The sequence below is a fragment of the Gopherus flavomarginatus genome, chromosome 2 (assembly GCF_025201925.1).
Source record: "Gopherus flavomarginatus isolate rGopFla2 chromosome 2, rGopFla2.mat.asm, whole genome shotgun sequence".
Classification (NCBI taxonomy): Eukaryota; Metazoa; Chordata; order Testudines; family Testudinidae; genus Gopherus; species Gopherus flavomarginatus.
In genome coordinates, this window is record NC_066618.1 from 174421584 (window position 1) to 174438779 (window position 17196).

The following is a 17196-nucleotide window of genomic DNA, read 5'->3' on the forward strand; positions in this document are numbered from 1 at the left end:
GGAAACAAGGCTGTTGCAGAGAATCTAAAATTCATTTCAGTCTTCACTGCATAGGATGTGAAAAGCCATTCTTAGCCATTCTTTTTAGGTGGCATATCTGAGGAGCTGTTTCAGATCGAGGTTTCAGTAGAGATAAATTGCACTGTTCTGTTCATTTTCTCTGAAGCATCTGGCATCTCTCAAGACAGGATATTAGGCCAGATGGACCAATGGTCCGACCCAGTATCCGTTCTTATGTTTATGTAAGTAATCAGCTCTCCATCATGGGGTTATGAATCAGTCTCTTGAGAGAGGATCTGCAGCGGTGTTTTACCTATAAAGTCCTAAAACATTTAGGTCCTTGCTGCATTAACCCATGCCTCTCTCCTTAGCCAATACCATGGCAATTGGGGTCATTCAAAGTATTAAGGCTGGAGAAAGTGGGATGAGGCTACTGATCACAGATTTAATGAGGGGTTCCCTATTCTGGAAAGCATATGGAGCCCTGGCTAGGTGCTCTTTTATATATTTATAGATTTGAACACCTTTAAGATTTTGTTCTTATATAGCTTATAATTGATACAATTTAGAAATTTGAATACACTTTTTTGTTCAAGATAGGAAGCCTGCTTACCTTTTTAATTGGAGTTCTGAGTATATTGCCTCTGCACATTCATACTTTCATATTTAGTAGTCCTCCAACACTAGTATGTTCAAAATAATGGAAGTCAACCAGAACCTCAGTCCTGCATATAACTTCACCCCACTGTTGAGGACTGGACCTTTGTGTGCCTATGGCCCCAATGATTGCTCCTTTCCTAATGGTGCCAAGACCTGTGACACTCAGGTGTATGCTCCCAATGGTGTGGATCTGCTGAGATAACATAGCTCTCAGAACTTCAGTACATTTTGTGTCAATCTCCAGCCCTGTTTTATCCTTAAACTCTCTGAGACTGCCAACAAGGATATTGGTAGTGATAGTGACTCTTTTGATGCAGGCATCTTGTTGCTGCACATTTTATCATTCATTCTTTAGGAAGGTTGAATGATTTCATCAGGCTTTATGATTAACTCAATAGGAACCAAGAAGTGAATCAAGGAAAGTCCTTGGCTTTCTGCCAAGCCATGAGCCAGTGAAAGCTTCAGGTGATTAGTTTGTGCATTAGATTATAAAATACGTTTTTTAATGTCAGTCCATGCATTGTTACTGATTTGCATAACTGTTCCAACTGCAGTTTTTCTATTATGTTAAAGACAATACTTTAGAGTTTCAGCTTTCATTTGAATTATCTGTTGCAAATGTGTTGTATGCTTTATTCCAGAACACAGGATCTCTGCTAAAACTGACTCCTTTTCAATCAGCCACATTCAATGCCTAACATTTGTGCACACGCACACACACATTAAGAATGTTTCCTCACTTTAGAAATACAGAAATATCAGTCTACTTTTTTCCACATTCAGTCTTAATGATTTTCTTTAAACCTCTAAAATAAAAATTTTTAAAGAAGGTGCTCACTTGCCTCAATTTATAGCAACACTTGCAGACACTATTATAATGATGCACCAGCTTACAATAACACTTCCTTTCAATAAAAGAACTGTAGCACAGGATACCATCTCAACTTTTGTCATCTTTACTTTGGTACAAAACACCTCCAACGATAACTTTAAGAGTTAATTAACACTATAAGCTAAAAAGTGAGAGGGCAGATGCAAATTAATTATAAAGATTAATCTGTAAAGAACAGAAATATAATTTTTTTTTATAAATGTTGCTTTGAAAAATAAAGTACAGCTATGGTCAAAGATGAAAAATTAGTGGTTGGGCTTTGATTCATTACAAGAAAGGCATCTTTGAACACAGTAACTATCTAAATAAAAATGTCTTCGTTGAAACATTCTGAATAGTCTTGATGCTTGTAACCAGAGAACAGTGTCATTAGTTATTTGTGTGTTAAAGGTGCTTGAAAATATAATGCACCCTTTAAGATTCTAGCTCTTCCTTAGCTTATGCTAGCTTTAGAGGTTTTTTGGTTTAGTTTTAACCAGAAATATTAATGTTAGAAGAACATACCTTTCAAATCTTATTTTCCTCTTTGGTGATTTTAGGTTATTTTAAGCTCCATGATAAAGGAGTGTGAACAGAAAGTGGAAAACAAGACTGTCCAAGAACCGCAAGGGTAAGGCATTCACTGCTTTTGGGGGAAGGGTGAGGGGCACTAGTCCCTTTTTTAAATAATGGTCAAAGAATTTTGTGGGTGTCTTGCTGAATGCTGCCATTCTCTAGTCCAAGGCTTGCACCTGTGAATCCTGTTTTCACATGATCTATATTTAGAAGCAGTTTGTGGTTGTTGCGTATCCAATATAAAACGTAGGGCAGTGCACTTTCATCTACTTGGTGGAAATGAAGTTCTTGTTTTCGCATGTTAGTTTGTTCTTATGCTTCTGGCCAGGGCCGGTGCAACCCATTAGGCGACCTTGGCGGTTGCCTGGGGCACTAGCATTTGAGGGGGGGCAGCATTTTGGGTTCTTCGGCAATGACCACAGCGGCCGGATCTTCGGCCACCGCAGTCGCCGTCAGCATTTAGGTGGAGGGACCTGGGGCGGGGGAGGGCCACCTGCAGCAAGTAAGGGGGGGTTCGGCACGCAGGGGAACCGCTCCCCGCCCCAGCTCACCTCTGCTCTGCCTCCTCCCCTGAGCATGCTGCCCCACTCTGCTTCTCTCACTCCCAGGCTTGCGGCACCAAACAGCTAATTGGCACCGCAAGCCTGGGAGGCGGGAGAAGTGGAGCGGCGACAGCATGCTCGGGGAGAGGCAGAGCAGAGGTGAGCTGGGGCGGGGAGCTTCCATGGGGGGGCACCTCAGGGCGGAGGGGGGGTGGGGGGGATGCCTTAGGGTGGGGGGGGAGCGGAGAGCTGCCACAGGGCTGGGAGGGAGGAGGCGCAAAGTGGAAGTTTCACCTGGGGCGTGAAACATCCTTGCACCCGCCCTGCTTCTGGCCCATCAGAAGCAATAATTGAAATATTGTCCTGTGTCTAATGTGGCATAGATGCTAACTGGCTACTGGAAGAAATACTTTTGAACACAGTCAATGACTATTTTCAGGACTGAATAACTTTTTCAGCATAGTAAATGAGACTCTTTAAGTTGTGGGAATTCAGCAGTATTATCTGGAAAGGCTTATAAAGAGAGAAAATAGTCAAATGGCAAAGAAAGAGATTTGGGAGTCAGTTCCCAGCTCTGACACTGATTTTCAGTGTGACTGAGCAAGTCACTTAACCTCTCTCTCTCCTTATGTGTAAAATGTTGTTGATAAAAGTACACCTCTACCCTGATATAATGCTGTCCCTGGGAGCCAAAAAATCTTACCGCATTTATAGGTGAAATCATGTTGTATTGAACTTGCTTTGATCCACCAGAGTGTGCAGCCCTGCCCCCCCGGAGCACTGCTTTACGCATTATATACAAATTTGTGTCATATCAGGTGGCATATCGAGGTAGCAGTGTACTTCTCAAGGTGACAAGGCTTCATTCTCAAATCACTTTGAAAATTAGGAAAGACGGAGTTTGTCAGTGTATGTGGTTGAATAGAACTATTTTTGATGGGGAGGAAAATAGGCTTCAAACACATCTGGTATAGCTCCTGGGACATAGCTATTAGTGCTTATGCTATTGTGTACTGTTTCTAACTGATAGTGAATAGATCATATAACGAGAATTGAACAACTCCTGCAGAGGTTAGCATCAGACCAACACTTGAAGACTTGACTTTGAATCCACGGAGACTTGAAACAATGCCTAGGTTCTAAGCCAACCTTTTTCTCGGTACTGGTTGTAGTGTATGAAGAGAGAATTGATTCTGGCTAGTCATAGATATCTCTTATGAGGGAGGAGAAATTCGAAGACTTTATAATCTTTACAGAAAGAAAGCAGCATTTAATTTTTTGTACTTTTTTTGCTTTCCTAACAATATAGCTAACAATAGGAGAGATTATATTGGGCTAGTAACCAGTATATTTTCTAGGCTCAAACCTGCCATGTGCCACACTACATTAGTAAACTGAAACCAAGAAAGTAGCCTTTCAGAGCTTTATTTCACTGTGCACTCTTCACCCTTCATTGTGCTCCTTCACTACCTCCATCTCTTCCCATTCCTCTGGGTGAAATCAGCAGAACTAGGGGGGGGGGCCCAGGCATGAAGTGAAATAATTCAAAGTACAGTCGTTCTCCAGTGATCTTCATGTTCATTTGCTTGTGAAGAGTAGCAGAGGGTGGAGGAACAACACAACAGGCAACAAAGCAGCAAGGGAGAGAGAGGGAAGTAGCTTCTCCTATCTGCTTTGGTGACAAAGCACTGGTTCTTGTGGTTAAAGCTTCAGGCACATTCTCCTGTTTCAGAAAAAGTAGTAGAAAACCAGACAGGAGGGATGGGGAAAGCACTTGAAGTGAAGGGCTTGGAGGAGCTGAGCAACATAATGAAAAAATAGATCAGAGAAAAGATAAGGAAGGCAGAGGTGACAAAAACTTTGACCAGAGAAGAATGAGAAACTGAAAAGACAAAGTGGATACATTCAGAAATATCCCTGGTGTCTTTTTTGGGTAGAAGTAAGAGGAGAAGCTGTGGGCCTGGCTATAAAGCATTTTAAACAATAGCTCTTTGCTAGTGATTCACTCCTAGAGTCCATATGCCATTATAAGTGTTGGTTGCAGCATCTGTGATAAGAGGGCTTAGCTTGGCTCCAGCACACTCTGCCACAGTACCTCCTCAGTAGATTTTGAAAAACATAAACGTGATAGTTACCCCCATTCAGCTGCGATGTAGTGTAAACATACGTTCCTTTGGGAAGATGAGAGAGTATTCCTCAAGTCAGAAGCAACTCTCTTCACTTAGGCTATGTCTTCACTACCCGCCGTATCGGCGGGTAGCAGTCGATTTCTCGGGGATCGATATATCGCGTCTCATCTAGATGCGATGTAGCGATCCCCGAACGCGCTCCTGTCAACTCCGGAACGCCACCAACGCGAACGGCGGTAGCGGAGTCGACAGGGGGAGCCGCGGACGTCGATCCTGCGCCATGAGGACGGTAGGTAACTCGATCTAAGATACTTCGACTTCAGCAACGCTATTCACATAGCTGAAGTTGTGTATCTTAGATCGATCCCCTCCCCTAGTGTAGACCAGCCCTTAGAAGCATTGATGGACTGCTCTTTTTAATTGAACAGAGAGAAGAGTTACTTTTGGGGATAATATGTTCTCTTCTACTAAGTATCTCTCTAAGTGGACAGGGTTGGTTTTGAATAAGCCATACTGTTTTATCTCTCTGCAACTTTAGTCTAATGGTTGTTTTAGATTAACTGCAGTTTTAAAAACAAATTAGTAAACAGCACCCTAGTAGCAAAAAAACTTGATTCAAAATGTAACATTTTACAACTGAAGAAAACATTCTGATACCACATTGAGTACTTCCTGTGCAGTGTGGATACAAATGTAAGTATTACACGTGCATCAGTGACGCTGCATCCAATTAATTTCCTTCTTGAATGCTAACTACTGAGAAGTAAGATTGAAAAAGAGAAGTCTTCACAACATGTCACACTTGTTTCCTTTGTTTAACCTTCCCTTTTTTGTATCTTTTCAGTACTAGATTTTTGTTGCAATATTTTTTCAAAAATGTGTCGAAATTTGATAGAAAATATTTTATGACTTAAGATATGTCCACACAAACTTCTTGGTCCTCCTAAAGCCAAATCAAAACTTGGTCATTTTATTAGAAACTTTAGATACCCCTTAAGTGGTTTAAAAAAAAATACATTGTGGCAAAGTACCTGCTTCTCCTCAGCTGGCTCAGTCACTTTGCCCTGGAGACCCAGGCTTGGGCAAAGCAGAGTCCTGCCAGGTCGCACAGGGTCTGACTGATCCTTCCCTCAGTCAGTCCCTTGTGCTGGTTTTCTCCCCTTCTGGGGATAAAGTGCAGTCTTCCTTGCTGGAAGAGTTCAGAGTCCTGCTGCACCTACTTGCTGGCAGCTTCTCTGCTGCTCTCACTCTCTTTTCCCCCCGGCCCCTCCATGTCAGGGAGGGTTTAAAAAGGTCTCCAGCAATTGGGGCCAGCTGAACCTAATTAGTTCCCTGGTAACCCCTGTTCCAGCTGAACCTTATTTCTCCATGGTTATCTCTCCTCAATGGATAGGGAGAGGCCTTTTAACCCCCTGGGACTAATTACTACCCCTCCCTTTGTAGCCATTTGTCCTGGGTTTGCCACAACATTTAAATCCTTTATAAAAGTGTAACCAAAAGACAATCAAGTTACCAGTATTTAGGAATGTGATGCAAGGACCTTTGAACCAAATTATAAAGTTTCTCACCTGATCAACACATTTAACTATTTAAACTTTGTAATACTAGACATGTTTCATAGATATACTTGTTTTTAAATGTTTCCACCTGTCTGGGTTATAATATTGTAAGAATGTTATCTGTGAAAATCTGAACTTGTTCTAAGTTCTAAAGTAGAGGTCGGCAACCTTTCAGAAGTGGTGTGCCAAGTCTTCATTTATTCACTCTAATTTAAGGTTTCGCGTGCCAGTAATACTTTTTAACATTTTTAGAAGGTCTCTTTCTATAATATATAACTAAGCTATTGTTATATGTAAAGTAAATAAGGTTTTTTAAAATGTTTAAGAAGCTTCATTTAAAATTTAAATTAAAATGCAGAGCCCCCCGGAGCAGTGGCCAGGACCCAGGCAGTGTGAGTGCCACTGAAAATCAGCTCGTGTGCCGCCTTCGGCAGGCGTGCCATAGGTTGCCTACCCCTGTTCTAAAGTATTCCAGAAACTGACATTGTCTTAAGCTGTGACACTGAGTACGTTTTCCAGATGTGAAGAGCTCTGTGTGAGCTTGTCTCTCTCACAACAGAAGATATTACATCATCCACTGTGTGTCTCCAAAGTTCTGAGGTTTCCCTAAACCTTTGTTTTCATACAAGACTTTCAGAATGAAAATAAAATGTCTTTCCGTGTGTATTGATTAGTTCACTGTGTAGCATAGGGCCTGATATCCCTCCGTTTAAGATTGGTTTTCTTTTGCTGTCTCCCAGCCCCAGGCTTTCTTCCTCTTCTGAAACTAGCCAAGTGCATTTCCTTTCACAGTTAATGCATGGAACACACTACTTTCCCTTCTAAAGCAGCTTTTTCTGGGATAGATTCGTGTAACATAGGTTGAAGTGACTTCTAGTTTTTGAATAGCTGGTATTTAAGTAAAAGTTTTGATTCTTTATATAATCATTATCCCCTTCTTTGATAATCAATATCCCTTTGATTTGACTATGAAATCCAGCTTGCATCTTTACAACACAGTTTTCTTAGAGCAGCTAAGCTAAAAGCAAAGTTTGCTACCAGTGGTTCCCAGATGGCTCTACAGATTGCTGCTGATCCACGGAGCTGACTGGTCACATGGCTCTCTCCCTGTTTTCAGACTGCTAAATATCATTAAATGGCCATTTAAAATATATTAAATACTTTCCTAATATTAAAGCTTGAGACTATCGACTGTTGCCAAAGAGATTTTTTTAGTTAACTTTTCACTTTTGCGAAGTTATAAATTATGAAATTATGCCAAATTCACTTCATCAGTGTCAGATCAGCACGATATATACAGAGCCATTATGTAAGAAGGTGATTTTTGTTATATACTGACTAAAGCAAGACATACTGTGAGCCCAGGTTTCAAACTTGTGTTCTTAAATGGACATCTAGACATCCAAATACAGATTTAGGGGCTCAAATGCAGAATTGGACGTTGGGAAATGTTAAGTTTATAGAATATTATTAAACAGAATAAAGTTTAAGAATAATTTTGAATGATGTTTCATTTTATAGCAAATAAGTTTTTTCAAAGTATTCCTACAGCATATGAGAGTATATACGTAGAGGCCCTAGTCCTGTGTCAAGGCCTTATTGTAGCAGGCACTATACAAACATATAAATAAGGCAATCCCTGTCCCAGCACTTAGTCGAGGATGATAGCAAGACTCAATAGCTAGAAGAAAAAAGATCAAAAGAAAGAACAGGATTGATAGGATGCTGCAATAGTAAAATGAACATGTTATGTATAATCTAGCTTTTATAGCATAAGTGATAATTATATCATTTAAAAGTGCATTTCTGTATTAAAGCAAGTGAGTATGAGATGTGAAGTATTTGAATAGATTTTTGTTTATAGAGAAAGGAAAGAATATGTCTCCTCTTTGAGTGCCCCTCTGCTCCAGGTAGAGTATTCTTCTTTGAATGATGGTCCATATATGTATTCCAATCCTGGGTGTATATATGCGCCATGCACCAGAAGGTTTTCTTAGCAGTCTCCATTGACCTGCATGTGCATTGTGCCTCCCCTCACGCTCCCAGCTGAGGGTATAATAGGCTGTACAGATAGACGCCCCTCCACTTCCCTCTTACTGCTGCATGGCCTGAGTCAGAACTCCCTATCAATGATGAAATCCTCCAACAAACAAGGGTAGTGCGCACACTGCTGCCTCCTGTACCCCCGCACCAAAGTGTGCAGAGCAAAGGTACTTCATCCCAGCTAAGGACTTTCTCTTCTTCCATGCCCCTCCGCCCCCCCCCCCCCCCAGCTCTTACGTTGTGCACACAGCAGTGGAGTGGGCATGCCAGCACACACACAAGTACATGCCTCCAGACTGAGCAGCCAAATGACTGAACTTTGGGGGGAGAAAGGTCTGTTCCTCTGCCGTGCTGCAATTTCAGATGGGTAATTGCCGGGCCCTGCGAGCCAAGTACAGTTTTAATAATTACCACAGATAGAGTTCCAGGACAAGCTACCTCCAGACAAGAAGCAGCAATTTCAGGTGTTAGTGGAGAAAGGGCACCTGGTTGCCACGGTGGGCCTCCAAACAGCGATCGATGTGGCTGACACATTCTCTCACTGCCTTGTAACTGCGCCGGGACTCATGGCTGCAGTCATCTGGCTTTCCTTGGAAAGTGCAAACTACTATAGCGGACCACCGCTTTGATGAGGACAAGTTGTTTTATTCAAAGACTGATATCTCCCTTCACTTGTTGAAGGACTCCAGAGCCATGTTACAATCACTGTACAATGGCTGTAAGGCACAAGCAGCAACACCAGCAATTCCTCCCCCACCTGTATGCCCCTCCCTGGCCTAATACCAGCAGTAACAGGAAACCCCATACAGATAACACCAGTCCCAGCAACAGCAACGCACGGCCTCTGCCATGGCCACCTCCTCGACCTTCTCCCTCCAACACCACAATTCCCAGTTTTGATGTGTCGATCAAGACCTGCAAACACCTGGGGCCTCATGTCCTCTTCGGGGGGGGGGCCGGTTTGCCCTATTTGCCCACAGTTGGGGCAAGATCACCATGGACCGTTTGGTACCGTAGGTCATCCACCACGGATACTCCATAGAATTTCTTGCTTTTTCCCCCACATTTCTCCCCTCCCCCCACTACCATCACTTCCTTCTCCAAAAGGAAGCTGGTGCTCTTCTCACAAAGGGAACCATAGACTATGTGGCACCTCACTACACAGCGAGAGGCTTCTACTTCCCATACTTCCTCATCCCAAATTAGGGTGGAGGGCGCCCACCCCATTCTAGATCTTTGGCTACTAAACATCTTTATCAGAAAAGCCAAATTCCATTAGGTGATGCTGGCATCTGTTATCCCTTCCATTCTTTGAAAAGTCATGGAAGATTGGAGAGATTCTAGACAACTGGAAAAGGGCAAGTTTAGTGCCAATCTATAAAAAGGGAAATAAAGACAACCCGGGAAATTTCAGACCAGTCAGCTTAACTTCTGTGCCCAGAAAGATAACAGAGCAAATAATTAAGCAATTAATTTGCAAATATCTAGAAGATAAGGTGATAAGTCAGCATGGATTTGTCAAGAACAAATCATGTCAAACCGAACTGATAGCTTTCTTTGACAAAGTAACAAGCCTTGTGGATAGGGGGAAGTGATCAATCTGGTATATCTTGACTTTAGTAAAGCTTTTGATACTGTCTCGCATGACCTTCTGATAAACAAACTAAGGAAATACAACCTAGATGGAGCAACTAGAAGGTGGGTGAAAAACTGTTTGGAGAACTGTCCCCAAAGAGTAGTTATCAGTGGTTCACAGTCATGATGGAAGGGCATAGTGAGTGGGGTCCCACAGGGATCAGTTCTGGGTCCAGTTCTGTTCAATATCTTCATTAATGATTTAGATAATGGCATAGATAGTACACTTACAAAGTTTGCAGAGGATACCAAGCTGGGAGGGGTTGCAAGTGCTTTGGAGGATAGAATTAAAATTCAAAATGGCCTGAAATAAATAGGATGAAATTCAATAAGGACAAATGCAAAGTACTTCATTTAGGAAGGAACACTCAATTGGACACATACAAAATGGGAAATGACTGCTTAGGAAGGAGTACCGCGGAAAGGAATCTGAGGGTCATAGTGATCCAGAAGTTAAATATGAGTTATCAGTGCAAAAAAAGCAAACATTATTCTGGGAGTGAATGAAACATTAGCAGGAGTGTTGTAAGCAAGACATGAGAAGTAATTCTTCCACTCTACTCTATGCTGATTAGGCCTCAACTGGAGTATTGTGTCCAATTTTGGGTGCCACATTTCAGGAAAGATGTGGACAAATGGGAGAAAGTCCAGAGAAGAGCAACAGAAATGATTAAAAGTCTAGAAAACATGACCTATGAGGGAAGGTTGAAAAAAATTGAAAAGGTTTGTTTAGTCTCAAAAAGAAAAGACTGAGAGGGGACATAACTGTTTTCAAGTACACCTCTACCCCTATATAACACGACCCGGTATAACACGAATTCAGCTATAACGTGATAAAGCAGTGCTCCCGTGGGGCGGGGCTGTGCACTCCGGTGGATCAAAGCAAGTTCGATATAATGTAGTTTCTCCTATAATACGGTAAGATTTTTTTTGGTTCCTGAGGACAGCATTATATCGTAGTAGAGGTGTACGTAGTTGTTACAAGGAGGAGGGAGAAAAATTATTGTTCTTAATCTCTGAGGATAGGACTAGAAGCAATGGGCTTAAATTGTAGCAAGGGAGGTTTAGGTTGGACATTAGGAAAAACTTCCGAACTTTCAGGATGGTTAAGCACTGGACTAAATTGCTTAGGGAGGTTGTGGAATATCCATCATTGGAGATTTTTAAGAGCAGAGTAGACAAACAACTGTCAGGAGTGGTCTAGATAATACTTAGTCCTGCCATGAGTGTAGGGGACTGGACTAAATGACCTCTTGAGGTAACTTCTAGTCCTGTGATTCCCCATGGGACCTAGTTTGCTGCTCTTGACATGAAAGACATCTACTTCCACATCAACGTTCACCTGACCCACCGGAAATTTCTCCATTTCCAGATGGGATGCTACCACTACCAATTCTGAGTCCTCCTTCTCAGAATAGTAATGGCTCCATGAGTCTTCCCAAAGGTCTTCACTGTTGTGGCAGCTCAAATGCACTGCCTCAGCTACTTGGTATATCCCTACCTGGACAGCTCGCTCCTTGTCACACTATCCCAACAAGAACTCATCTCTGCCATCCTTGCACTTCGCGCGCTCCTGATCTTTCTAGGTATCTGCCTCAATGAGGAGAAATTGGTGCTCATATCTACACAATATACTTTATTGGGGCGTGGCTTGACTCAGCTGTGGCACAGGCCTTCCTTCCAGCAGACTGCTTCACAACAGTGACAGCCATAGTTGTGGAACTGCACCACAACCCACACACCACAGTCCACCATTGTGTCTCCCTCCTGGGATATATGGCAGCCTTTATATCCATGACACTGCACACACATCTACACATACTTTTGCCTCCAGTTCTGGATCCTCTCCATCTACAAACCCCACATGAACCATTTGGAGGCCAGAGTCACTGTTCCCCAGATGGTTTTGACCTCCATCACATGGGAGACCAACCCTTCCAAGGTTATGGTAGATACCCCCTTCACCTCTCCCATCCCACAGGCCATCATCACAACAGACATCTCCTTGGGGGCTCGGGGACCCGTCTAGACCATCACACAACCCAGGGTGTCTGGACGCCAAAAAAGGCCAGAGTGCACATCAATGTGCTCGAACTGAGGGCAGTCCATTATGCATGCCAGGTGTTTCTTCTCATTCGATCCCACCACATTCAACTACTCTCCAACACCATCGCAGCGGTAGTGTACATCAACAAGCAGGGTGGTGCTAAGTCTCCCCCTCTCTGTTCATAGTCCATCCATCCTTGGAACTAGTGCATCAAATACTATGTGAAGCTCCAAGAACTGTACCGCCCTGGCACCCTAAATTCCCTGGCTAGCGTGCTCAGCGGGACTCTATCTCAGCCATGAGTGGGAATTGGACAATGCCACTTTTCACTACCTCTTCCTCAAATGGGGCACCCCATGCTGGGATCTTTTTGCCACTCATGAGAACCCGCAAGTTGCCCCTTTATTGTTCCAGGGGAGCCATGGGGGCAGGACTCACAGGGTGACACACCTCTCCTGCCCTGGACAAGTGATCTCTGCTATGCCTCCCTCCATTCCCATCCACTCGTCAGTGCCACACAAGGTTCAATGGGACTGAGATACTGTAATACTCATAGCCCCATTCTGACCCCATCAGTTTTGGTTCACAGACTTCCTCAGACTTTCCACCTGAGTACTACTCTGCCTCAGGACACTCGGAGATCTCCTCACACAAGATCAGGGCTGAGTCCAGCATCGCAACCTGGGCCCTCTTCACTTTGCAGCCTGGTTTTTGCTTGAGGATCATGGAGGGTGCCTCTGTGTTTATGCACCCTACCACCATCTGCTTCATGAAAGGTCTCCTCAATACCTTCCCACCAGTATTCTGGCCCACACCCCAGTGAGACCTTAATCTGGTTCTTTCCTCCCTCACAAGACCACCCTTCAAACCAGTGGCAATGTGCTCCCTCTAACATCTCTCCATGAAAGACATGTTCTTAGTGGCCATTATCTCAGCTAGATGGGTCAGCGAACTGGGAGCCATGATGGCTGGCCCCCTCCTCCCCGCTTCCCACTGTATTCCATAAGGATTGTTTCTTTACAGCTACTCCTTAAGTTCCTGCCAAAAGTGGTGTCAGAGTTCCATTTAAATCAGTGCATCCACCTCCTTATTTTCTGTCCCAAACCACACACTTCCCATGCACACAGGGTGCTGCATTCCCTCAAAGTCCACTATGCGTTGGTGTTTTGACTCTACAGAACCTGCGCCTTTAGTGCACCGGCCAAACTGTTTGAAACCATTGCCCTCCAGTCCACGGATCAAGCCTTCTTCTCCCAACGAATCTCCAAATGGGTCTCTGGGTGCATCAATGAATGATACACACTATCTGATGTACCGCCACCTGATAGTGCACAGTGCACTCTATCCAAATGCAAACAGTCAAATTGGCCTGTCTTGTGGACATCTCATGGCAAGACATCTGTTGAGCATCAACGTGGCACTCAATACACATGTTCATATCTCATTACGTCATTGCCCAAGGGGCAGCTGTGGATGCTGCAGTGGGCTGTGCCATACTGCAGACTGCACTTCCTCATACAACCTCGCACCCACATTAACACTAATCACTCTTGCTACTCACCCATGTTTGGAATACCTGTAGGGACCATCACTTGGAGAAGAGGAGGAAGTTACTTACCTGTAACTGCAGATTCTTCCAGATGTGTGGTCCCTATTTGTATTCCAATACCCACCCTCCATCCTCTCTGCTGTGAACTGGTCTATTCAGGAGTAAGGGGAGGGTCACTGGAGAGGCATCAATCCACACAGCCGATTATACTCTTGGCTGAGAGCACAAGGAGATACATTTGTGGGTCAACTGACACTGCTAAGAAAACCTTCCAGTGCATGGCACGTGTGCACCCACATTCGGAATACCAATAGGACCACATCTCAAAGAACCTTTAGTTACAGGTAAGTAACTTCCTTTTTGGCTTATGGGAGAACAATTCATAACTAATTTTCACTTATTTGACCTGCCTTGACATCCAGGGAGGTTTGAAGTGTTGGTATTGTTTCTGATTGCTATGTGTTTGATTTCAGGAAATTCATTTTTATAGACTTGGATGCTGTAATCACTTTGATAATTATCAAATGGTCAGAGTCCCTGCTGAGCTTTGAGGATTCCATTTTAATTTTAGTAAACCGTGATGTTGCATTATGTGGAAAGAAAGTTTGCCTTGACATTTTAACCACAAATGTCTTGATATAGTACAGGAAGTGCAGCACATTTATTAGCACTTCTGCCTCTTGTGATACTAATTTATAGAATGTTCTGTCTTGTGACACATTTCTACTGTAGTGACAGTTATCTGTTTGCCGGGAAGTTGAACACTCTAGTTCATTAGAAATTCCAGAGGAGTGTCTATGTGACTGTGTGGCTTTTTAAAACCTATTGCCACACACTCCAGTTTCTTACGTTCAGTAGTTTTGGCTTTATTGCTTTTCTGATTCTGATTTGAGATTAGATGTGGTCTTCCAAATGATTAGTACTTGGACAAATGAAGGCTTAGAGTTTATATTTCCAACTAGAAGGTGACAAAATAGATGCTTCACAAAGGCATTCATCCTTGAGAAGTAATCATCGAATTATTAAGCTAACATTAACTTCTAAAGATACAGTTAAAGTGAGAACAGAGAAGTGAGAACTTCTAAAGATATTCAAAAGAATTTGCAAATGCATTTTAAAGTTCTTCAGTAGGACTCTGAAGGACCTCTAGGGCTACTTTTTCCTGGAACTATGAAAACTACCATTTGGGTTGAGTGTGCTACCGGACCCTGAGGTTCACAAGTAATATAAAAGCTTTGATGGTACTTGAGACACACTGCCACTGTGGAGGCTAGAAGGAAATTGTTGTTTGTCTGATATATAGACTTGTCAACCAAGTGTGTCCTTGGGTTTGGCTTTTTCATAGCTATTCATAACAGCCTAGTCTTTCATGATTTTTAAACCACGAATGTGCTGATAAAGACACTTATGTTGCCTATTAAACAGCAGACCACAACATTCTTTGGGTTTTTTTAGTTCTCTTATGTAAATAATTTCTTAACTCTTTCCTAGCTCAATGTCAATTGCTGCAAGCCTTGTGAGTGAAGATACAAAGACCAAGTTTTTGAACAAAATGGGCCAGTTGACTACATCAGGTGCCATGTTGGCCAACGTGTTTCAGAGGAAGAAGTAAAATTTGGAAAAGAAATTCAAATAAACACTAAGATGGACCTCATGCAGGCTGGTTCCTTGTACTTGAAGTACTTGCCTTTTTATTTCCCCTGTCTGATGTTCTTGTAATATAATTTTATTCTAACCTCCAAAGATATTTGCACTGCTTTTGAATATCGCTGTGTATCCGTTAAATTTTGGGTTAACTGTGGTTGGTATAAAACTGAATTCATAGTCTGTACCAAGTCCCTGTTCTGTGTTCTTGTCTTTCCAGCATTTTTTATATAGTGAAAGGTATTTTTTATTTTATTTTCTGACAAGATATCAGCAAATATCTGTATTATACACGGAGCTATTACAATGGTACTTAAAATAATGTAAATTTGAAGTCATTGTGATAAAGTAATAAAAGTGGAGATTACTTATGTATTTAAATTATGAAAAAGTAGTGCAGACTTTTTTATGTTTCTAAAATGACAAGGAAAAGCCACCAGCACTAGTCTCTGCTTTTTGGATTGTGTTTTTGTAAGTACTGTACATTTCCAGTCTAGCGAAATTGCAGCATATAATGTATAAAACTGCTTGCACTGCATTGATCCATGGGAAACATTCAGCATTTCAGATGCTTCAGTGTGTATTCTGTAAGTAGTGTATCAGATTCTCCAGATAAACCTCTTCTATCTGAGGTTTTTTTTGTTTTTTTTTTTTTAACTTTAACTGAAGCACTTTAACTATTAGTCTACCTACTGAAAGGCACGTGCCCTGATTAAAGAAAGTAAATTGATGATCAAGATTAATCATACCAAGTATTCAAGCTTAAAGGGTCTGACTCCTCTAGGGTCTTGTAAGGTCCTTAGGTCAGAGCCAATGCACTGCACTAGAGATGTCTACAGACAGAACCATACGTAATAGCAAAAGAGCGATCTCATCTTCCCCTCACTGCACAGTAGTGTGCAGTACGATAGCTAAAAGCAATAATGAGATTAGTTAGCTTATCTAACTCAATTCAGACTTGGAAGAAAATATTTTAAATAATTAATGAGAATTTGTGACATACAAAATGTTTCAAATATTCTCAAGTAGATTATATACATGTTTATAAAATCCATATACCTATTTTTAGAGAATAAAAGCAATCTTTAAAAGCAGTGTCTTTAACAATTATTCGGGAGTTTTTTAACAATGAAACCTTGATAAAGCATCTTCACAAATTCCAAGTGTGTCCTTGTTCTTATGGACACTTCCACTATATTTTGGTTAATGTAAGCATCTGAATGTAAACTGAAGTGCACGTGTCAAACAAAAATTCTAAATGGAAAAAGTGAGATTCTCTGAAAGTGTCACGATACCATTAGAATTTGACGTATTAATTTTTTTGGCAATTGGGGAAGTGAAAGGAGTGAATAGATAACAAAAGAATAGATTTCTGAAACAGAATGTGGATGTAGTGTTCCCCATGCACATAGCTAATACCCACTACTAATATCCTTAACTACTTTGTATCTTTGCCTAATGGCACTGGATGCACATTGCCCAACATACTTGCAAAGTGAGAACCTGCTACACCCAAATCACAACAGTCCTTTTTTACACTGTACAGAGAGGCCTTTTAACAGACAGCTCAGTTCCTTCACATAGTTGTTACCATGAAATAACTATGCTCTTACACACTATCTGACTGTGAAATGATGGAGACATTCCTGAAGAAGTGGAAGTGGCTAACTTTCCTGTCAATTGTTCTGTTATAAATAAAGAGTTTTGCCTATGAGCCGTGTATGTTTATTTCTAAGCATCACAAAGAAAGATTGCTACACCCAAATGGCTGCAAGGAATCTCTTGTTTCCCTCCAATTTCTATTTTTTTATACACATGTATGGAGGGAGGTGGGGTGTAAGTGTACCTACAGGCATGTGTACATTATTAGTTTTCCTGATCTACGAAATATGCCTGGCACGGATGTGGGCCTCATCTTGAAAAGACTGGAGATGGAAAGTC

At 42.0% G+C, this 17196-nt stretch overlaps 1 protein-coding gene across 5 annotated transcripts in view; it reads left to right on the forward strand.

The window, feature by feature from the left end:
- RELCH (RAB11 binding and LisH domain, coiled-coil and HEAT repeat containing) overlaps positions 1-16969 on the forward strand; it is a 124635-nt gene extending 107666 nt beyond the window's left edge. For all 5 annotated transcript variants that reach the window (XM_050939868.1, XM_050939869.1, XM_050939872.1 and 2 more), the window contains 2 exons: positions 2092-2162; positions 15103-16969. In XM_050939868.1, coding sequence (XP_050795825.1) covers positions 2092-2162; positions 15103-15223 — 192 coding nt within the window. In that variant the 3' untranslated portion in view covers positions 15224-16969. The remainder of the gene's footprint in view (positions 1-2091; positions 2163-15102) is intronic.
- The last annotated feature ends 227 nt before the right edge of the window (positions 16970-17196 follow it).